Source organism: Fistularia commersonii, chromosome 14 (assembly GCF_037954325.1).
Source record: "Fistularia commersonii isolate RoL2024-O1a breed Wild chromosome 14, RoL_Fcom_v1.0, whole genome shotgun sequence".
Classification (NCBI taxonomy): domain Eukaryota; kingdom Metazoa; phylum Chordata; class Actinopteri; order Syngnathiformes; family Fistulariidae; genus Fistularia; species Fistularia commersonii.
The window spans coordinates 15,372,339-15,395,747 of record NC_141297.1 but is presented as its reverse complement, the minus strand read 5'-3'; the positions used below and the strand labels follow the sequence as shown (position 1 = coordinate 15,395,747).

At 42.1% G+C, this 23,409-nt stretch overlaps 4 protein-coding genes across 9 annotated transcripts in view; 1 reads left to right on the top strand and 3 right to left on the bottom strand.

Annotated features, from left to right (window-relative positions):
* Window positions 1-8,882, bottom strand: part of LOC147227381 (collagen alpha-1(XX) chain-like) — a 34,012-nt gene extending 25,130 nt beyond the window's left edge. For all 3 annotated transcript variants that reach the window (XM_086159877.1, XM_086159878.1, XM_086159876.1), the window contains exons 1-3: window positions 8,779-8,882; window positions 4,890-4,995; window positions 2,742-2,855 (exon numbers count right to left, since the gene is read on the bottom strand). In XM_086159877.1, coding sequence (XP_086016003.1) covers window positions 2,742-2,855; window positions 4,890-4,944 — 169 coding nt within the window. In that variant the 5' untranslated portion in view covers window positions 4,945-4,995; window positions 8,779-8,882. The remainder of the gene's footprint in view (window positions 1-2,741; window positions 2,856-4,889; window positions 4,996-8,778) is intronic.
* Window positions 8,883-10,308: 1,426 nt separating this feature from the next.
* LOC147227380 (solute carrier family 35 member H1-like) lies at window positions 10,309-16,574 on the bottom strand. 3 transcript variants are annotated; one of them, XM_086159879.1, is made up of 10 exons: window positions 16,453-16,574; window positions 15,354-15,559; window positions 15,120-15,270; window positions 13,928-13,991; window positions 13,751-13,823; window positions 13,105-13,273; window positions 12,691-12,774; window positions 12,205-12,380; window positions 11,773-11,902; window positions 10,309-11,615 (listed from the first exon to the last, which is right to left on the bottom strand). In XM_086159879.1, the coding sequence occupies exons 2-10, from the start codon at window positions 15,462-15,464 to the stop codon at window positions 11,491-11,493; spliced, it is 1,083 nt and encodes a 360-aa protein (XP_086016005.1). In that variant the 5' UTR covers window positions 15,465-15,559; window positions 16,453-16,574; the 3' UTR covers window positions 10,309-11,490. The 3 variants fall into 3 exon arrangements, with proteins under 3 accessions (XP_086016005.1, XP_086016006.1, XP_086016007.1); XM_086159880.1 differs by lacking the exon at window positions 16,453-16,574 and adding an exon at window positions 15,978-16,114; XM_086159881.1 differs by lacking the exon at window positions 16,453-16,574 and adding an exon at window positions 15,864-15,978.
* taf13 (TATA-box binding protein associated factor 13) lies at window positions 15,781-18,827 on the top strand. Of its 2 annotated transcripts, none has more exons than XM_086159885.1 (2): window positions 15,781-15,903; window positions 16,731-18,827. In XM_086159885.1, the coding sequence occupies exon 2, from the start codon at window positions 16,732-16,734 to the stop codon at window positions 17,104-17,106; it is 375 nt and encodes a 124-aa protein (XP_086016011.1). In that variant the 5' UTR covers window positions 15,781-15,903; window position 16,731; the 3' UTR covers window positions 17,107-18,827. The 2 variants fall into 2 exon arrangements, with proteins under 2 accessions (XP_086016011.1, XP_086016010.1); XM_086159884.1 differs by lacking the exon at window positions 15,781-15,903 and adding an exon at window positions 16,508-16,646.
* Window positions 18,522-22,352, bottom strand: LOC147227378 (troponin C, skeletal muscle). Its single transcript, XM_086159883.1, has 6 exons — window positions 22,246-22,352; window positions 21,515-21,566; window positions 20,580-20,723; window positions 20,239-20,353; window positions 19,418-19,554; window positions 18,522-19,017 (listed from the first exon to the last, which is right to left on the bottom strand). Exons 1-6 carry the CDS (start codon window positions 22,246-22,248, stop codon window positions 18,986-18,988), a joined length of 483 nt encoding a protein of 160 aa, XP_086016009.1. The 5' UTR covers window positions 22,249-22,352; the 3' UTR covers window positions 18,522-18,985.
* Between the last annotated feature and the right edge of the window lie 1,057 nt (window positions 22,353-23,409).

The window sequence follows — 23,409 nt, the reverse complement described above, 5'->3', positions numbered from 1 at the left end:
GATGTGCTGGTAGCGGGTTTCAAGTGGAGATACGAGTTGCTGGTCCAAGTCAACAAGTTTTTCCCAATTTCTGGGCATGATGTGTCTTGCTCTCCCTTGCGGACAAACAATATTGCCTGATAGATGTTGACTTGGGGATGGAGACGAACGCCGTTGACTGATACGCTCTTGGTCTAAAGCTGTGCCTCTCGGTACCTTAAGACTTGCTTGTGTCACCATGTGGATCTGCCTTGAGTAAGGCTGTGCTTTCAAACTATCAGGATGTGCCTGAATGATGTTTTCACATAACCCGGTGGACAAGTTGGCTCTTCTCCCACCCAGAGATTCAAGTTGGTAGGGGAAGGCAGGATGTCATATGCTTTTCCATTACATTTGGCAGACGCTTTTATCCAAAGCGACTTACAAAAAGTGCAATTCAGTCACCAAAGATCCAAAGTACCAGTAGTCGGAAGTCAGAAGTGACCGATCTACCAAATAGCCATCTCAAAACCAAATACATACATACAGTCATTTCTTCGTTTTTTTAATTTTTCTTTTCAGGGGTTGGGGGCTAAGTGCGATTAATGGGGTAGAGCTTGGTGAAGAGGTATGTTTTCAGCTCACGGCGAGAGATGGGCAGCGACCCCGCTCTTCTGACCTTTTCCGGGAGTTCGTTCCACCACTGAAGAGCCAAGACCGAGAAGAGCCGAGACCGTTTCAATCGGCAGCCGGGGGCTCTGAGTGTTGGGGTGGACAGTCGCAGAGAGGTGGCAGATCGGGGGGGACGGGTGGGGACATGTGGCTTGACCATATCCTGAAGATAAGACATTCACTGCCCGGTAGGCGAGCACCAGGGTCTTGAACTTGATGCGGGCGGCTACTGGGAGCCGGTGTTGGGACATAAGAAGGGGAATATGCTGCTCTGATGATGAAGCTCAGCACATTTGACTCCTTTCCCCACAGCTCTGACTAGGTGATCTTTCTTCTCTCAATGGTATCCCATCTCATCCAGGAGCCTTGTTTGCCCAACCCAATTTAACAATTTTGAATAAAATTGTATAAGAAACCAGTGTCTTCTCATCCTTTGCAGTCTGCTGTAAAGAATTCGACAGGGGTCATAGAGGAGATAATACATTTAAAAAAAAAAAATCCAAGTGATACCACTTGAATCATGTCGAACAGGAAACCATGTCACCATCATGTCTGCAAGTCCATCTATTTTCTGCCTCCAGGCGAGCAGTGTCTCTACTCCGGTTTATTTGATTGGCACGGTTTCCGCTTGAACCAGCAATGATCCAGCGAACACCGCAGAGGGTAGAAAAAGAAACTTGCCACTTGAGAGTCGGAATGTCCATAAACCCTATTTTTGAGTCTGTTCTATATATGTTGAGAGTGTCTGAATGGCACTTTGCCCCCATGGCATTAATTCAAAGGAGGAAGGTTTTTTCTTGAGTTCTCCTCACTAAGCCAGTTGTGATTTAAAATTAAGTAGTCAGGGCAGAAAAAAAATCAATCTCCGCCATGGAAATCTACTAGTGGAGTAAAGTTTCTGATTCTTGATCTGCCTCCTTGGTCCATACATTTTTGGCTGACACCTAAAATCCATGGTAATATACTTTGATTACAGATGGCTTATGAGGCTCAAACTGGTGGTTAAAAGTGACATGAGGCATCTTCTAATCCAAACTGGACAGTGCATAAGAAGACACACACACACACACACACACACACACACACACACACAAACAAGCCGCCCTCTCATCTATACAAATAAAGCCTGCTTGTCTGTGCTCCACCCTTTGGATGTAGAAAAACGTCTGCAGTACTTACGGTATTTTCCAAAGAGCTACACACCACACACACACACACACACACACACACACACACACACACACACACACACACACACACATAAGCAATACAAGGCTTTTGTTGGACAGAATTCTATGACCCTCTTCCTCCCTCCGGGACCTGTCTGGGCTTAGCTGCACAATGCGGAATTGGAGATAAGAGGACGACAGGGATAAAAAACAATGTCAAGAAAGACACTGCATGAGCAGGGAGGTTCACTGATGCTTGGGAGATGGGAGGAGCGAGGGAGCCACATTCTTAAACACGTCAAAGATTTCACACAATCATTCAGAGTAAGATCTGCATGAAAACAGGCTGTTGAGTTTGTAGCCTTTTCCAAACAAATGCAGGATTTACATGATAGCACACTGCTATATGAAGCGCAACTTCAATCAAACTTGGCCTTTTTTACCATGACATTGGATCATTTATATAAATTAACTCATTATATGGGCAAAGGGCTTGAGACCTATTACAGTAGTCGATAATGACCCATCACATTGCTCACATCTAATTCTAGTTCAGTCAGACACATGTTCTACCTCACCATGAAAGGGAAATGCGATTGCTTTATCTATATCTTTAAGATTTGATTCTAAAGTCAGCTGATTGCATCCTTGATGCTGAAACCAAACAACTTCAGGTGTTTATATGAAACATCAAGGCTAAAAATGTTTCAAGTCCAACATTGAAAACAAATTTTTCCTCATTTTGCCAGGGATCGACTGTTTTCTCCTCAAAAATGTTGTTTAAGGGCTGATAAACAAAGACAGACATGTGGAATAGATGTGACATTCTAATATTTGAATGTGCTGGTCAAAAAAACAGGGCATTTTGCACTGGCTTTGTGATCAGACATATTTGATGCACATTTTTGATATAACAGTGATTAGGCAATGAGCCAGTCTCACCTGAGATGGGTCGGACTCGGACCTTGTAGCCCTGCACAGGTCCATCAGCCTCCTTCCATTTCATCTGAAGTCGGTCCTCGGAGAGGACAGTCAGCTTAAGACGACCTTTGAGTGCTACACAGAGGGCAAATGTGAGATTTAATAGTTGAGTAGGAAATAAGAGTGGGACAGGAAGGGAGGGGGCAAGGCATTTTAAGGTCTAAAGAAATATAGTGACACGTTCTCCAACACTCCCGTTGTCCAAGATGGCCTTAGCCTTCCTAATATTACCTCCAACTGCAATTCAAATCAGTCTCTTCTCTCTACTTCATTTGCATTATTTCCAGTTGGGGTTTCCCAACAAGCAGCATCTTTCATGTTTCTATTTCCCCACCCTCCATCCACCCTCTGCTCCAGCTGTCCCTTCATCAGTCAAAGCCTGCCCTGTCTTCTAGTTGGGGACAGAAACAGGAACAGGATGCAAGTTTAGGGCTTAGGGGTCAAAGGTCATGTCAGAGGAATGTCAAAGAGCTAAAGTGTGTCAGGGTTTTGTATGTAACATGTGAAAGATGAGTGGGAAGGGGGGGGCGATGGAAACCGAGAAAAGAGTGAATGAACTTTGTTTCCATGGTGTTGGTGAACACATGACCCCCAGCAGTCAACAGACCTCCCTCTGACTACCATGCATGTATTGGGGTCGTGGGCCCCTGGAGGGTTCTCATCCTCTTGGGTGACTGCCAGAAGATCAAACAGAATCTAAAGGGAAATCAGTGACCGGGGTCAAGGTCTGAAACACTTGCAGAAAACAGCTTTTCTAGCTTGGCAAGCAGGTAGAAGAGCGATGTGTGTCTCAACACGTGATTTGCTCTTTGGAAAGTCCTCGTTTCCGCCTGCCACTGAAATCACTCAATGCCGTTGCCGAGATTTTTGGTTTTGCGTTGTGAGGCAAAATAAACGGATAAGTTATCAATCTATCGGTTCCTCCAGAAGCGGATTCAAACAACTGAAATACACCAGCAACCTGAGAGGTGGAGAAAAACACTGTGAAACATTCTTCAAAGAAATATTACGTAATTACACTATGACAACATGGGTTCTAGAGTGAAAATACCAGTAAATGAACATTAGTGGTCCCAAGTGTAGGAGATGACAGCAGCCATGGAGGATCCCCCAACCAGAAGTATTTTCATTCATTCATACCGGTTATCCTGCACGGTAATGTACACGGTGTCATTGGGCAAGGAGCAAGCTTCACCCTGGACCAGCAGTCAGTCCATCACAGTGCGAAATAGAGGCATACAACCATTTACTCTGTTATTCACACGTCTGGGCAATTTATGGTCTCTAATGAACCTACTGCACGTTTTTCGATTGTGGGAGGAAATTAAAAAACCCGGAGGAAATCCATGCAGGTAATGGGAGAACATGCAACTCCACACAAAAAGGCCTCCTCTCAGAATCCATCCAGGGACCTTCTGGCTATGAGATGGAAGCGCTAAACCACTGCGTGAGGGCCTTTTTCAGAATCACAACAGAGCAAAACTATAATAGAAATTGAAAACAGAATAATAACTGTGACAAAAAAAGATTCTCGCATCCTTGAAGGTTATCCTCCGTGAAGGTTGTCTTTCTACACTGATAGAGATCATTCACATCAACTGAAATGAAACACATTCGACTGAAGATGCTGAGCTAAATAACCTTGGCAGCCTGGACTGGAAACAACGACTTCCTCCATGTTCCCTTTTTTTATCATAATAATAATTTCACATAAACTCTGCTCTTCATTTGAGGCCTCAAAAACCCTGAAATCACCCTGAAAGCGATTAATAATTTTACTCGAGGAAAAAATATATAAAGAGAGACTACAGGCAGAAGATCTGTCAGACTTGTATGCAATATGGATATTAATGAAATATAATCAAAATTAATGCTAATCTAAGTGACAAGTAATTATGTTTCATTAGGGAAAAATATATATTCAGACAATGGAGGTTTGAATTAAATCATATGAAACAAATCACCTCTGTTCAATGCTCGCTGCATCGTGTTTGCTGATCTAACAAATTAGAATAGAATAAATAAAAACTGTGGATGATATTTTCTCTCTGGTTTTCTGCCCCAAGCTCTTACCTCATATTGTGAAAAAGCCCCAGGACGGTTTCCTACCTTGTCCATGGACCCCCAATGCCCCCAGCAGGAGGCTGATGAGCAAACACAGCATTGCCTGAGAAGATGTGGATGCAGATGAGAGGTGGGGAGACTCGAGCTGAGCCTGGAGACAAGTAAACAAAAGCATTGGAAGGAAGATTTAATGTTGTTATTATAATCAGAAAATGTATCTATATTCAAATGGCTGCCGTCTAAACGACCCTGTATCCTGTCAATCATTTGTAATAATTTGAAACAACACGGTTATTGTCATTTCAGTATTCCCTTTGTTAAATAGATGAAAAGTGTTTAACTTTGAAACAAAAAGGTTGTAAAAACTCTTTGATGACATGAGTCACATGTAAAGAACAGGGCAAATGATAATATGCGAGCTGTCAGAGCTGATGTATTTGTTTGAGGATCTGGGAAGGACTTTTAATTTGTAGGCCCTTGACCTTTTTACCTTTTCTATTTATTAGAATACCGGTATTTAGAAACATGTCCTCCATTGGAATCTGACACATGCTGTGTTTCTATATAGACATACAGTGGGTTCTGAACAAATCCAACACAAACTGATCAACGCAAACGCGCATGAGAGGCTGGAGATTTGTTTTAAAAAGTTTATTCTTTCTTTCTCTATAATAAGATATTGACATTGGCTCCCGTGGGAACTGTTTTATGGCTGACTCAGACTGCAGGTGCTCCGGTGATCTTCCCCATTACAGACCGCTGCACTTCACACAGGTAATGACACACACAGGGGTGTAATATTAACTAACACATGGCCCTTTAAAGAGGTCATAAAAGTAACAAGCCTCTTTCTGAGACGATCAACATTTCACAGTTTGCACAGAGTTCACTAAATAACTCTAATATATTCTAGATCCACTGTGTAATTACCTGATGACAGGCTGGTGAGCAACGATGTGTAAAAATAATGAGCATCCTTCATAAAGTGTTGACTTACTAAAAATAATTTACAATCATGACTCTATCTCAGTTCCATTAGTTTAACTATGTTATCTACAATCATCAGCATTATGACATGATTTCTGTGTTTAAGAGTCCTGAATGAGGTTATGTAATTCCACAGATGGGTTTGGCCAATTTAAAAAAAAAAGCCATAATACTCTCTATTTAGCTCTATGGGAATTCACTGGAGAATGTCTGGGAAAAGAAAATATTGTGTGGGCTAACATTCGGCACATAACAAAATGAAAGCATTGTTTCAACAAACCGTGGGCTGAGAAGAAAAGCGTTGCCTTACAGCTTGGCTATGAATCTAGAATCCACAAACTAGAGCGAAAGTCTTGTTGAAGAAAAATCAAAGAGGTGTCTTTCGGTAAAGATGAGGTCTGACGGAGCTGAAATAAAATTCGATACAGACTGCAGGTATGATAAAAACAGGCACTGGAATTTTCAGATATTTAGGAAATGAGCAAGAAGTGTGTTTTACAAGAGTCAACACTCAATGCCCCCTTGTAGCTGCACTTGTGCTTCATGCTGGGAACACTTTGGGAATTTCAGGAAGACTCATCTGAAATCCATGTTTTCAAGACCAATTAAACTGGGTGACGGCAAAAAAAAAAACATAAAATGGAAAAGCAGGGTCCTGAAATGTGGACCTCACACCTGTCGTCACCAGGTCTGCAGTAACCTGCTATTTATTATTCACACAGCATGTGGTTCTTTCTTCCTTGGACAGATCTTTCTTGTCAAAAGACATCCAAATGTCATAGATTTATATAGATTCATTTTGAGTGATTCTCAAGATATTGAATTTGTTCTTTGCAGAACTGAAGTGAGTCAGGAGGGATTACGTCATCTTTTGAAGTTGACCCAGGTGCTCCTCACCGCTGCATGCCTCCGCACGTAACACGGCGGTCATGCTAAGGCGCGGAAGGTGACTTGGACATCAGGTGCACTCGGACGCAGGCCTGAGTCCCAACTGAAAGCCATCGCAATGCTAATCTCCTCGCAAGGATGTGCATTTTCTGTGTTTTCTCATGTCTCACATGTGCCTGCTTGCCTGCGTTTTGCCAATTGTGAGGCCTTCACAGGTTGTGTGTCATGCATACCAGTCGTCTGCCCCTGTCAGACACAGGAACCAAGCGCACCTGATGTCGTTCAATATCGAAAAATTCACCCAAAAATTAATCTTAATTCTCCTGTGACATTTTAATGGCTTTTGACAAGAAACTTCTGTCAACGGAAGAAAAAACACGTACTGTTATGCAATAGATATATTCAGCTGAAAAACATGTCTGTGTGTCCTCTTTGTATGACCACATTATTATCAAATACATGACATTTTAAAGTAGTAATGGAAATAGCACTTAACCACTGAGAGTGACTGCTATTCCCAAGAAACAGCCAAACCTAGCGGTAAACAACTAGTTGGACCCCAGCTGTCATGCTGGTGGGGATTTGAGAAAGCGCTTTATTTCTTCCAGTCTCAAGTAAAAACACAAGTTACTTTAAAAAAACAAAAAAATTCTGATGTTCTAAACTGTCCATTATCCCTTGGTATTTCAGCACTACTGTACTATTGAGATATGATTGCCTTTAGTATGACAACAATTTGAAAATGCAACACCACCATCCACGAAAACTGGTCTCTACCTCACCTTGCAGGTGCTCAAGTATTCCACAGATGAAAGAATGGAAAAATAAAAAACAATAAAAATATCACCTGAGGTGTATGATTTCATTTTAAGCTCATACCCTTGAAAACTATGATCGCAAAATGTCTACTGTTTTCTGTTGACAAAACTCCTTGTTCACTGGAAAACTCAGGTGGGTGAATTAAAAATGAAAATCAAGACAATAATATTTTGCAAAGACGGGAAGAACAACATAGAGAAACAGAAAGAAATATCCAGAAATATCGGGCAAAATAAATAAGAATCTTTTACATTTTCAGAGAAGACCATGTGCCGATGTGACCAAATTACGACTTAAATTTGGGGGTGAAGACCAGAGAAGCTCCAGAACATTCAGGGTGATAAAGTGATGAGGAATCAAGCAAAAAGTAGGGCTTTGTCAAAGTGTAGTTTATTTTACTGTTTACCTGCATGCAAAGATGAATAAAGTAAAAGGATAATAATAAACATAGGTTTTTAGAAAGCTTTAGAATGATTCGAAGTTCAAATGCGTGCTCAAATAAAAGCTGAGAAAAGTTATTTTTCTTGAACGTGTAGCCATGGATCCTTAATATACTGCTCAAAAAAATAAAGGGAACACTTGAACAACAAAATGTAACTCCAAGTCAATCACACTTCTGTGAAATCATAGTGTCCACTCAGGAAGCAACACAGATTCATTTTGACTTGTTTTAAGGACATTACATCAAAGTTGGATCAGCCTGGAGTTTGTTTTTACACTTTAATTTTGAGTGTGATTCCTAATCCAGACCTCCATGGGTTAATACATTTGATTTCCATTGATCATTTTTGTGTGATTTTGTTGTCAGCACATTCAACTGTGTAAAGAGCAAAGTATTTCATAAGAATATTTCATTCATTTAGATCTAGGATGTGTTTTTTTAAGTGTTCCCTTTATTTTTTTGAGCAGTGTATTACTTTGTGTTGTTGAAACGGCGCTGTTACTCGTTCGGACGCAATTAAATTGACATTTTCCCGTCATCTATATACACGCGTGTTCCTAGATGAACGGTTGCCAAGCGACACAAACAGCGGCCATATCTTTGTCCACCATAACCCCCCCTCACATGCAGGGGGGAGAAGAAAAAAAAAGATGTTAAATGCAGAAAGTTTGAGGGGAAAGTACCGAAACTCCGGTGGAAGTCGGCCTTTTCCACGGTTCTCCAAAGAACCAGCGACCTGGAAGGTGGACAATAACAATAGACGGCGCTCTCCGCCGGGGCCGCCAGGTGAGGTCTTACCTGGCCGGTTCAGTCCTGCAGGTAGACCCCGGTAAGCGTGCGCCGGGTCCGGTGGTGCATGAAGACTTCTGGATCCTCGCCTCACCGGGAGCCTCCAGAAAGACTTGACGTGAAATCGGAGACTCCACCAACGATCAGATCCCCTCCTGCCAGCCGAGACATGGGCGTGGTGCTGAGCCAGGAGGAGCCCGCACGGGCCCACGCACGATTTCTGTGCACTGAACTTAAGACTCAGGTCTCCATTGAGCGTGTGTTCTCTGTATCTCTCTCCCTCCAGTCACACACACGATCATACAAGTTTCTTATTGCCTGGTGATCTTATATTTCCAAATAATTTTCTTAAAGTTTGTTATGAAAATGTACTGTATTCGTATAAAAGGCGAAATAGCACCTGTTGAAACTCACTGATTAATTATATTTATTCCAACTAAACATCTTCATTTGTGTGTCAATATTTTCCAAAAACCAGCTGAATTGGAATGTGGCTATATTCTGCAGAGTGGGTGATAGAAGAGATATTTTTAAATGTTATTTGTGTATAAATGTAATATATAGTAGGAAGGAGGAAGAATACGAAATACAATTATATTTCATTGTATTTCGTATTCTTCCTCCTATCTATTACTGTTATGTTTTTGCTTGAAACTCTGGCACAACAATTTCCTTCGGGATAAATAAAGTTGTTCTCATTCTCATTCAGTCTCATTCTCTCATGTTCAAACCTTTGGAGGGAGCACAAACAAACAAGGCTATATTTAAGAAAGACAAACAATTTTGGGTTACTTTCCAACTAATAGTTATCTTCTTTTTTTAATCAGCACAGATTTGCTGATTTGAAAAAAATTATTTCCGGATTTGTCAACGACAAAATACTCGTGTAATCTCGTGTGCTGCAGTTTTCACTCATATTACCATTAAAAACCCCAAGATCCAAACACAGGCTACCCCATTATCTACGATTTTGGATTTTCATTCAGGTGGCAGAATCCGCTATATCACATTTGCCGGGAGCTGTACCAGAAAAGAATGCTCACCTCATAATTGGAAGAAAAATTGTCCACAATTTTGACTAAATTTTGACGATGTGCCATTTAGACTAGTGGAAACAGAAACTCTGGCTGACAGCTGTGCCCGCTGATTCTGACATTACTTCTAGTCTCCATTGTTTTTCTTGGCTGTTTGATCCTATTATTAGATTAGAACTTCACTGGAGGAGCTCTGTGCTGTCTGATGAACCATAGTAAATTGTTGAGGGGGCAAATAAACTCAATTTACAGCTAGACTTGCACAGAGAGCACACACAGGTCCTGACATTTTGTGAAAGTAAAAAAAAGAGAAGCTATGAAGAGTCATAAATTTAGTATGTTCATTAACTTCTGTGATCATTGATCATAATGAAATGTATGAGAGCCCTCAGGCCTTGGCTTATTGATCACGGCAAGAGACAGGTTGATGTGTGCCAAATGAAAAAGAGCAAAATGAGGACAATGCGCCAATTGGCTTCAAAAGGAAAAAACAGTCGCACGCACAAACCCTGAAAAAAAAAGTTGTTGGTGTATTAACCTCATGATTCCCATCTGCTTAAAAAAAGCATTACAGTTCGGTTAATGTGCACGCAGACAGCACATGCTGTTTCTTTGCTTTCTTTGGTGAAGGCTTAAATGGTAGCGGTTAACCACAAAGTGTCTGACATTAATGACCATAGCACACACTGGAGACAGAACGAATAGAACACAATTCCATAGAACTAGGTCTCACATACATACACATGCATACACGCACACAGAGCATCAACTTCATTTGCAAATGCAAAAGATATTCTTAAGATCCTCTCGTTTCTCAATGTGTAAAACAAGTACTTAAAGAGCATCACTGCAAAAACTTTCCGGAATGTCTGTTTTTGCTGACTGCAGTGATAAGGCACATTCAGACGGAGTGGGTGAGTATGAGAATAATATGAAGTCAAGATCCGTTTGGTTTAATCGTTAAAATTTCTTGCAATGGTTTTTTAATGGATTAATTTCGGATGATTTTTTTTTCAGCAATTAGTTCAATTTTTGATGTGGATAAAGACGAGAGAATGCTCTCCGTCTGAAGAACGAGGTTTCGCAAACCTCCATATTTTAGAAAAATTGGACTATGACAATATTCTATGTATTCATGTCATGTTGGTGAGATCCCCTTTCAAGCGATTCAATCCTATAAATAAAAAGTGTTCAGGGAAGTCATAGGCTAATTATGTATACTTTACCAGTATATGGGATTTTTGAACTATGGGGGATTCTCCTGATAATTCATATTGCAATGTTTCTGATTTCCCTCTAGGTCGGACTGATTATACTATCCTGTTACACAGTACAGTATGTTTATATAACAGGAAGATGAGCAGTTTCAATGAAATGGGTTCTGGCAAAGTAAAATGCCTTGGAAACGACTATTTGCTACATATGTGTGTCAAGTATTCCTCCTCAATAGGTCCTACATTCTCTCTTTCCATCTATCATACTTTGTTGACACTTACACACATTACTTGCAGTTTTAAGCTCCCCTCAGGCAAATGATCATAACTTGTGTCATGGTAAATGTCCGCTGTTAAAAGTCTGGATGCGGCAAGAGGCCTCATCAGCCTGGGCAGAGTCTACAAAGAGAAGAGTTTCTGCATGTCTCTGAGCTCACTGCTCCAAAGACCCGTATGAGAGAGGCCTAGCTCTGTTAGTGCAGAGTGATTTCTTGCTCCTCGTCCTCTGTGGCCGACTCCTCTCCTTCGTCCCCATTCGGCCGAAGCAACGGCAACACAAGCTCTGGGCTCTTGAGTGGCCTTAAAGACGGACTCTTATCTGAAATGAAGAAGTGCCAATTAACAGCGTTTGCAATATTACACTGAGGGGCAGCTTCTCTGTGCAATAAACAATTTTTAGTATAATAGAATATAAAAATGCTAAAAAGAAATCCAGTATTATACTTAAAGGATAGGAGCATAGAAATTAACCTCACTTTTAGCGTAATAGGTTTTGAGTGCTACATGCAGAGAAATGCCACACAGGCACACAGCGAATCCCAGCCAGTTGAATGCATTCAATCTGTCGCCCACTAAGGTTGCTGCCAACAGCAGAGTGCAAATTTCCTGCAGGAGAGAGGCAGAAAAGAGAAACAAAGAGGATTTCAAATTCTTGCAGGTGAGAACAATGTGTGATGACAACATGCTAGAAAAAGATTAAATTGAAAGTATTGCCTGTTTTTTTAACCTTTGAAAAAAAAACAAAAAAAAAAAAACAAAATGAAAAATAGAAAAAAATAACATATTGGTTCTAAATTTCAGACATCTTGGCTAAGCATCACATGAAAAAACAAAACAAAACAACTGAGTCAGCCATACTTGTAACTTCTTCAGCATAATGTCAGCTACAAACAACATCTTCAAAGTACCTTAAAAATCCCTGATATGGACAGAGTTAGGCTTGAGGTTCGGGAGACGAGCAGGAACTCCGAAAAACCCAATCCGAAGGCCAGCAAGCCTCCGATACTCAAAAAGAAAAGCGAATACAGGAGGGTTGAGAGCTCCGTCACCCGGAATAACTTCTCTGACATGCTGAGCCGCAGCCCTGGAAACAGATACATGGGAGACAATCAAGACACATTTTTAAGAGATCAACCTGTCTGTCGTCTCTTTAGACTCCAGAGTACTTCATCAGTTTTTCGGACTCACAAACAGCAGGATAGAGAAGATCCAAATCTACAATCATGCACAAGTCATGAGACTGATCAAGAAAGTCACCACAGGGGAAGTCGTGGTTTAAGTGCCGAGATCTGAATTGTATGACTGGGAGCATTAGATATTGTCACCAGGGTCATAGCAGACATGAGAAATAAGAATTAGGAGGATAAAGCGCACTCAGAAGTCAGTTATCTCACCTTCGTTGTAGAGGAAGAGGGGAAACAGTCCAAGAAACATGAGAGGCTGGAGGTGGTACAAGGTGTCAATTGGATTCTGAAGTCCTGAGAAGGCAAAGAAGTGGAAAAAAAATGTCTGTGAGGAGGGAGAACATTGGTCTCATATAAATGCCAGTAAAATGTTGGAAAATTAAAGACTGTATTATTTGAATTGTGCAGACTTCTTGTTTCCGAATTGATTCGGTGACTCGTCTGACTGGCCTGACTGCATTTTAAGAATTAGTTGAGTTAGGCTAATTTTAAAACAAACACACACCCAAAAGGTTTGCCACGGACATAATCAAACTATGAACCGAACAATCTGAAATAGCGTCAATCTCCCTGATAACAACAATCAGTTAGATGATGATAATAGAACATCAGGTGAACACTGACCCAAGTCTGCTTTCTGCATAAGTACTTGAGTTAGGGTCCAGCGAATTCCCCCGATAAAGGATGCCAGGAGAACCATGATGAAGCCCTCCAGGTTGAACTGTGTCGATTCAAAGGTAAACATGAACAGACCGCTGGCGATGAGGAGCACCACCAGGATCAGGAATGGGTTCTGGTTGAAAGGTACCAAAGAGGAAAACAAAGAAAAAAGGAATTAAGAGCTGAGGGAGAGAAAACGACATTAGATTGAAAAGATATAGAATGTGTAGAAAACAGTGTACAAAGACATGAAAATCATAGCAAATTGCATCTTATGCTCATCTTGAAAAGTAAACATTTGATGTATCAAACAGAATTTTGTTCCCCTGAAACTCAGGTTGAAGACATAAATGAACGCCAGCTATCTGTGCAGTACAAGATTGGTCAGATCAAAATGTACTTCAATGATAAACCCAAATAGACAGTCTGATGTGAACTTGGGAGTCACTGTCCACAGATCTCTTTCCAAATTTCTTGTTTAATTCGTTTATTCCTTAATTGCTCCCAAATCATTAATCTTGGACAACTCAGTGTAGCTCAGCAACCACCTACACATACATTTGCATGAATATCCTGGCTTTGATGTTAAAAGAAATAAATTATCACACACCGGCTCCTCTAGTTTGAAGACCAGAGAGAAAAAGAGGATGAAGAGCACTGCTGAAGACTTGGTCATGGTATATCTTCAATAACACAGAGAAAACAAACATGAGAGGGAATGATTCAGTGATCTAGAAAATTGTGACAATGATGTTCATTTAGTATGCTTTTGTATGTTTTAACTTACAAGCTTATGGTGATGAAGAGAAAACTCCAGTTTGAAAGTCCAATATCCAGAGCTGTTGCAAAGGCTGTGTGAGAGGAGAGACGAGCATATGATGAGCACACTGACGACACACTGTCCAATAGGAATGTTGATAAGAACCAAAATAAACATAACAGGCTACTGATAAGGTTCCACACAGCATTGTGATGGCAGTGAGTTTTTGGATAATCAATCATGCTTCACTCAGCTCTGTGTAAAAAATGTTAAGCGTCTCATTTCAGTCGACGTTATTTCTTTAAGCGGTACTTATATTTAGCAGCTATAGTAACTCCTATGCTGGGAAGATAACTTTATTGCTCCTTAACATTAGCCCTATCTCGGAGCCTTACGCGCATTATGATCTGATGTATCTCCATCATTGTCGAAAACAAAATAGACAATTGTCATTTTCCCTCCAAACTTCCCATTTGGGATAAAGAATTGGCACAGAAGTAAGGGGACGGTCTTTTGAAGAGTGACATGTGACACTGTAAAGGAATTTTCAAATACTTAAGTCTTTTTTCTTAAGTTAAACAAAAAGATGCTCAATAACAGCAATGTGAAAGAGAGGTTTGATTATTTTTCCACAAACCACGACATGGGGGTATAAACCAGAAGAGAAGTACACTTCCTGTTTTAAGCAGTAAAACAAAGGGGAAGAGTAAGGTTCTAACTGAAATGACGAGGCACTTTGACATACTAATACAGGCCTGGCCAACCTGTGGCTCCTAAACCACATGTGGCTCTTAAGTTCATATCGAATTGTGTTTTTTTTGTGTTTTTTACCTGTGCAATCGTGTGCCGCTCCAGCGTTCTCCACGCACAGCAAAAACAAAAAAACACAAACACAAAAATCGACATGAACGCTAGAGCCGCATGTGGCTTGGAAGCCACAGGTCGACCAGGTTTGTACTAACAGAATGCAAGTTGTTTATAAATCCAATCTTAAGGGTCTGTACCACTTAAAAGAAAGGTCTTAAAATCTACCATCTGACTATCAAAATTTGTTGATCCCTTTTTTTCACCAAACATTCAGCAAATTAATAAATATGAAAACACCAAGAAAGCAAGCCCTTTTTTGTTTTGTTCTCTAAGAAGTTTGACCCAGCAGTCTCAGTATATATGTAGTTTATTTGCCTGCTAACTATATTCAGGAAAAGACATGGGTGCCTACCTGTGGGGGCCACTTTCTTAATGTAATCGGTCCAGCTTAGGACAACCCTCGGCTTCCCTGTCCAGCAGTACATGGCCCATCGGGTCAGAGCGGTCAGGCAGAAGTTGAGGGCCAGGTGGACCAGGGTCATGAAGAGGGGAAAACGGAAGCCCTGAGAGAGAGAGAAGAGGAGCAGCTTACTTGGGAGGCTCATTCTAGAAGAGGCCCTGTATATTAGAACACCAGCTACATTACCTTCATTAGCCATTTGTTATAGAAAGTGATGCCTATTGAAAAAGTGTAGTAGAACAGAACAAGTCCCACAGTGCGACTGCCCCTGCAGAGGAGCTGGACGGGGCATGCCATGCACAGTCGCCAGGGTTAGCTGTCCCCTGCAGACAGCTAGTGTTGAGGGGTCATTTCCAAATAAACTCCACTCCTTCCTGTCAGCCAGAAGTTCCCTGTGTCGAGAGAGACGAGAAGATTTGTACACGCACTGTACATAACAATGAAGACGAAGGTTTTGCCTAAATCGAAACAGTGACTTGCACCCCACGCCCCCCACTAGAAACACAGACAGACAGACAGACAGACAGACAGACAGACAGACAGACAGACAGACACAGACACACACACACACACACACACACACACACACACACACACACACACACACACACACACACACACACACACACACACACACACACTTCTTCGGAACCACGTCAGCAGATGCTCATTTTAAGCCCCAATTGGAATACTCACCTGGGTGAATAGTTAGTAGAGGTCAACTAAACAACGCAAGGTATTTGAAATATATTGGTCGACCCCGTAACGCTAGCTTAAACGACATAAACCCGGCCGTGCTAATTGTCTTACCGGTACTTTGGAAAAAGACGACCTTTTGTACCAACAACGGGCGAACAGCTGCTTTCTTCTAACGTCATCACGCTTCCACGTACGTGACCTGCGCCTTTGGGCGTAACGGAACACGGCGTGAACTCCGTGGATCAACCGCTGCGAGACACGCACGACAAGAGCTCGATCGAATAGGCGTGAACCGGGTATTAATCCGGCATCGACACCGACCGCCTGGAGGCGACTGTTCATTCAAATAATCCGATATCCCACATTGATCGCTCCTAACTCACTTTAAAACACTCGCAAAGTGCAGCGATTAAAATGACGTGTAGATAAATGGTTGGGGTTTCATTTGTATTCAGTGGTGATTAAAAGAGATGTATTTTATCACCTTTAATTGGACTTTGAATGACCCCCGAAAGTACAGCGTGTACCGGAAGCGAATAAAGCGGCAGGGATTAGGGGTTGGAGGGGATACACCGTGAAAACTTACCTTCAGACTTTAGTGGGTCTGGCTGGGACACAAGTGGGCTTTATGGCGTGGACAACATTGCCGCCGAGAAGGAGGCCACCACGGGGGGGCGGTATCACTTTCAACGGAGACGGAAATACGAGCGGAAGTGGGTAGGAAAGCCAGTCGTCGTACGCGGACTGTTTTATTGTTATCTCAGGCGGGGACTCTCTCAGGTAGACTCAATCGCTTTTACCTCGAACGACTACTTTATCGTGACGGTGGAAACGTCACGTTATTAAATCTCCCTCCCCTCACAGAATGGCGGACGAGGAGGACGAGCCTGGCTTCGACGAGGAACTAGACGATGGTTCCAGCGGAATGGACGTCTGCCACGGCAAGAGGAAGAGGCTCTTCTCCAAGGAGCTCCGGTGTATGATGTACGGCTTCGGGGACGACCAGAACCCGTACACAGAGTCCGTGGATATCCTGGAGGACCTGGTTATCGAGTTTATCACGGAAATGACCCATAAAGCCATGTCCATCGGACGCCAGGGTCGCGTCCAGGTGGAAGATATCGTCTTTCTGATTCGAAAAGACCCACGAAAATTCGCGCGAGTTAAAGACCTGCTGACGATGAACGAGGAGCTAAAGAGAGCCCGCAAGGCTTTTGACGAGGCCAATTATGGCTCATAGACAGGAACCGGAACAAAATAAGCTCGTTTTTTCTCGCGAGAATTCGTCGATTCGCGTCTGGCTGTTTTATCATTATTGTTATTATTATTATGACTATAATCATTGCAAAGTCCCTGTGGCGAGAGTGAAGTTGTTATGCAGATACACTTTGCCATGGGGCGATTAAATAAGTCGGGATCCATCTTATTTACTACAGTGTGTTCAGCTTGAATTCAAAGTTTTCGTGAATAAATCCAGAGAAATATGTCATGTTTGCTGTACAAGATGTGTCAACACACCATTCATGAATCCATGGGTAGGCACTTGTTCGCACTATGACTTTTTTTTTTCTCTCACCCAGTGCAGATTATGGCAGGAATTACCTTAGATACTAGCAGGAACATAAAGAAGAATTTTGTTTGTAAACCACATCAGAATCAGTGATCCACATCACACACTTGATTGCAGATTATCAGTTAAGATTCTGAGGAGTTTCAGTTATCTTTCAGTCCCTTTACATTTCTGTGCTTTAGAGACGTGTGATGAACTCAACTGTCACCAGCTCCTACACTCATAACCTATTGTCCCAGTTATATTTACTTAAAAATAATAGCCTGATTCCTGATCGTATCTAAGCATTTTTTCGGGTGTCCGTACCTCTTATCCCCTTGAGTCAATCATCGAGCTTGCTGACATGTTGATATCATTTCAGGGAAAATTATCCGCTGTGTATTTTTAGGGGTTTGCCATGTTCACATTTTATATTGCAAAGTCAGATGGATTCAAATAATCACAATATCCTAATTGCTGATAAGGTATTGCTCTTGGGAAGAAGGTCAGAGAAGCCAGACTGAGCTGGTTTGGTCATGTAAAGAGAAGGAATTGTGTTTATGTTAGAAGGAAACTGGGTTTGGAGCGACCAGGCATGAGATCTACTGAAGAGGAAGAACAAGAGAAGATTTATGGAATGTGGTGAAAGAGGACATGAAGTTATTTGGTGTGAGATAGGACACAGAGAACAGGGTTAGATGGAGGAGCTTGATTCGCTGTTGTGACCCCTGAAGGGAAAAGCCAAAAAGTAAAAGAAGAAGCAGCTGATAAGTGGGAAATTCTATTCTTGAATTGTATCTTTTAAACATTCCAGGTTAAGTAACATCTTTAATTCTTTACAGTACCTTTTTCTGTTAAATAATAATAATAATATATTTTTTTATTTTTTAGAATAACTCAGAAACCTTTGTACCAAGCAGCACTGGAAACCAACCCTGGCTTTTTTTTCTCTTTCGACTTTTTGAAAGCCAGAGTTTTCAGCCAGCAAAAGGGTGGCTGTGGTTCATACAAAAAGGACAAAAAGAAGAAAAAAAAAGATTTTATTTATATTCCTCAAAACAAAATTTTACACAGACCGTGAATATGACGGACCAACTACAAGTGAGCATGTGTTAGTTCATTTATTCTGTTCAAGCAAATGACGTCTTTGTACAGTGAACTGTTTGGATTGGTCTAAGCAGCAGGTAACAGGCTGCTGTTCTATCTAGACTAAATCTAGATTAGATCTTTACCAGTCAGGGAGGAGGTGGGGTCGCTGGTGACACATGGCTTCATGCACACTGCAAAATGTGGACGTGGTGGATCCCCCACCGCTTGCTTGCCTTCCCGGGGTGTTGTCTCCATCGTGTGCATTCACAAAGCCAAGCTGGGTAGGGGGGGAGCGTAGCCCAGCCAGCAACCCCACCCCCCCACCGGGTGCCCTAGCTGTCTGTTGAGGATGGCCATAAGGATTTAGGAGGCAGTGAACCAGGTGGACAGGAGGGAGATTCAGTGGATCATTTGAGGGGGGGTCAGGAGGAGAGGGGTGGGTGTCAGGGATGAGGAGGAATGTCCATGAGTCTTTCGGGTTTTACTGCACATTCTCCATCATCTTGAGGAATTCTAGAGAAGACAAAGCAGATAGGCAAGTGTTAAAGCCATGCACACCAAAAGCAGTTTCACCAGGTAAGGATGCAGAGAATTATTGGCACGGTAGAAAAATAAACGAGCAAAATTGTAATCGGGATCGTAGAGAAAATATGGTGGGTGGGTCATTGTTACAAATAATAAGACCTTTAAAAATGGTCATACAGGAGTTATGAATGATGCACTGTCGCGAATAAACAACAAATCTGGTGCAAACATCTCTGCCTCTGTGCTTAATGTAATTGCACACTGTCCTAATAAACTTCTAAACAAACAAACAAATGCACTTCAGCTTAACAGATCGTCACAGGGATGCAGTCATGTTTCAGATGTTCAGGTATTGTCATCATCTTCATTTGCTCCTCCGTGCGCGTACCGTCAAAGTCCAGCATGCCGTCGGCGTTCTTGTCTCCATCCTTCATCAGCTCATCGATCTCATCCTCTGTGATGGGCTCGCCGCTGCTGCGGATGATGAGGGCGAACTCCTCTCTGTCAATATAGCCGTCGGCGTTCCTGCGGTGCGTCAAGAAATATTCATTGACCATAAACCTCAATGGCACATTTTAAAGTCCTCTTTAAAAGGCAAGCTTTTCCCCCTCATCGTGAATTACCTTTGAATAGGAGACCAGTGGTTTATGATGTCACCAAAGTGTTTTGGAAATATACACTGCTCAAAAAAATAAAGGGAACACTTAAAAAACACATCCTAGATCTAAATGAATGGAATATTCTTATGAAATACTTTGCTTTTTACACAGTTGAATGTGCTGACAACAAAATCACACAAAAATGATCAATGGAAATCAAATGTATTGACCCATGGGGGTCTGGATTAGGAATCACACTCAAAATTGAAGTGTAAAAACAAACTCCAGGCTGATCCAACTTTGATGTAATGTCCTTAAAACAAGTCAAAATGAATCTGTGTTGCTTCCTGAGTGGACACTATGATTTCACAGAAGTGTGATTGACTTGGAGTTACATTGTGTTGTTCAAGTGTTCCCTTTATTTTTTTGAGCAGTATATATAGATATACACATGAATTGTACAACAAAACATTCATAAAAGTAGTCATTTTATGTGCGTTTGTTTGGGGTATTTCAATGATGTGATTCCACTTGCTGTGCAAAAAAAAAAAAAAAAAATCAAATTGAAATATTTATATGGGTGTTACTCTTTGTGGGCATGCAGACGTACTTGTCAAAGACACGGAAACACTCCGCCAGCTCTTCTTCGCTCTTTCCGGCCTGGTCCTCCTTGAGCAGCCTCACCATCATCACCAAGAACTCCTCGAAGTCGATGGTGCCGCTGCCTGTCAGGAACGACAAAACACGCCGTCGATCGTTTATTACCATGTTATTACACCGATATGAAGGGGATGCTCAAAGCATGAAGTGAAATAATAATGTTTTAGACGTGGGACACTAATAAGTTCGTGCGCTCTCATACTCCACCCGGGAATTCACCCCACCCGGGATGCTCCATCACATAGATCGCGTTGGCAGGAGAGTAAGATGCAACTCTTCATAAATTCTCACCATCCTCGTCGACCTCCTCGATGATCTCGTCCAGCTCCTCTCTGGTCGGGTTCTGCCCCAGCATCCTCATCACGGTGCCCAGCTCCTTGGTGCTGATGTCACCGCCGCCGTCGGTGTCGAACATGTCGAAGGCGGCCTTGAACTCTGAGGGCAGAATGATGTGTCACTAGAACTTCCTCTGTGTGTGTGTGTGAGTGTGTGAGTGTGTGAGTGTGTGAGTGTGTGTGTGTGTGTGTGCGCGCCTGTCTATGAACGCACTTAACAGGACAAAGATTCACTTTACTCATAAAACCACAGCCACAATATCTTCTATTTAATCTACGAACAAATCGCTAAAATATCAGATATTTAATCATGACAATAACTGCAATAACGATATCTAAGATTGTTCCCTCCAGGTTGCAGTTGAAAGAAAAATTGAAGACATACCCTTTCAACCTGGATTTTGCTATGCTTTTTATGCTATTATGCTTTTGCTTAATCCAATAGTATCTTTATCATTTTTATTCATTATATTGTTATTGAAAAACTGGGAAAAAGTATGAATGTTGTCCGTGTTTATGTGGCCCTGCGATAGACTGGTGACCAGCCCAGGGTGTGACTCTCCTGCTTGGATAGGCTCCAGCATCCCCCGCGACCCTGAGTGCAGGATAAGGGGCAGATGATGGAATGATATAGTCGATGTAATTAATTTACCCATAATTTGATTCTAATTAACCGCTGCTTCCAGCAAATTCAAATGTCAATGTTTTCATGTTTTTTTTTTTTTTTTGTGTAACATGTCATGAATCTCGTGGCAGACAAGTAAAGATCTCTTGATCACAGATGGATATGTTGGTGTGAATGATTGATTATTGATTTTTGCTCCCAGCCAGCAACTCAATTTTAATGCTTTAATGCTGCGTTGACAAAGTAACACTCCACTTTACACTCACCAGCCAGCATTTCCTCGCTCAGGTAGGAGCGGGCCTCTTGTTGCGCATCAGTCTGGAAAAAAAGAGGGGCTACTTTGTCACTTCTTTAGTTCAGGCCTCATTTCACCAGTTCTAGTTGACAAACTGAGCCTAGCCTGGCTTAAAATCTGGCAACCATCAGATAAACTTATTATAATTTTTGAATAGAACTTGGATTTGATGACAGGACGGTCTGTAGCAGGATATAGTGGCTGCATGGTTGCCGAGCTTGGTGCAAATTAGTGCGGCTATTTCAGGCTCAACACATTAGGCTGGCTGTATATGGCCTGCAGACATCCAATCCTTGGGAATTTGTCGCCTAAGCGGAATCTGCAACTTGGCAGCTGCTACCCACTCGGGTCCATCATCAACATCCAATCTTAACTCTGCAGGATCGCAGAGTATTTGCATGATTGAACCAATTCAGATAGAAAGGACCCGTTCAAGAATTGTAATTGGACATGACTATATAATCTAATAGATCATGTAAAATGTTCATAGGAAAAAATGAACACCTTTTCGATTGCATATTTGAACTTTACCTAGAGAGAAAACATAGCTCTCAGCAATTCAGGCAAAGTTAACATGCATTTATGTCCTAAAAACTCACAAGACAACAACTACCAGACTCTCATTATGACTTAGTCGTTAACACCTGGTTGTTTGATTCAGAATACTTCAGTTGCTCTCATTGCACAATCGATTTTTCTTACCATGATTGTGGATTAGCTTTTCCCCCTTAAATATCCGAGGTAAAAAAGCCCAAAGGAGTGGTCAATCCGTGTGCACCCCAACAGAGAGACTAGACGTCAAGTGAAGGTTCAGACACACTTTAAACAGGGCAGCCAGGTCCCGCCCCCTGACTCTCACAGGCCTCCAGATTTAGAATCCTGAACTTTTAGGGTTCTGGGGCCAAGGCAAGCCAATCACACTTTGGAAGGGAAAGATCTTGAAGTTTGAGGGGTTAACAATGCGCTGCAACATTTTCCCTGTTTTCCTGATCTAGATCAAATGCACAGAAGGAAAAAAATCTTGCGTTGCAAAGGCGTACAACACAATTTCAGTCTGTGATTTGTTAACACCCTCTTCACGAGTCACGGATTACGGTTGTGTTATGTGTCTTGGGAGCAAGAATGCAGAGGTGTGTTAAATGTAAAATAAATGTATGCGTGTAAGGATAATTCTGCTCAGTAGTGTACCAATGTAGATCTCTATCCAGGCCTTGTAAGTGACACGACAAACAACACGAGGGAGTGCAAAGTTTTTAACGTCAGGTTTTGTGATGCTGGTGTTTCAATCTGGATGTGAAACTCAAAACCGGGTGAGACATGCGGCACGGCCCCCATCGGTCCCGTCTCACCCTGCCTCCACCTCTTTGGTTGTGCCCTAAATAGCAAGCAGAGGACGGGGGCTGAGCATGTCCACGCCGGTGACGCGTCGTGTGGTAAACACAACCTGCCGTTCCTTATAAGGCGGGCGGTTCCTGGGGGGGCGGAGGGTCCTCGAGGTAGGAGAAAGAAGCGGGATGCTGAGGAGAGAGCAGCCACGCTGTTCACCGAGAAGAGGCTAGAAACTCAGAGGGAGACCTGAATTTTTCAAACAAAGAAGGAGAAAGATTTCTTCTGCTGCAGCCATGTGCCACAGGTTTATAGCCACATCTGACTTGGCTTCACCACTCCCACTGCGGCTGAACCACCGGAGTCACTGATCTGTGTGCTGTGTGATTGTTAGTGACGGCGGGTTCTTAGAGATGACTGATTACTGTAAAAGTCGGCAGTTATCAGCAGTTTCCCTGCTGGAGGTATTCATTTTTCAAGCTTGGTCGGAGCTGGGGTTCTTGAGGAGTGCCAACTACAATGACAGACATTGCCATTTTC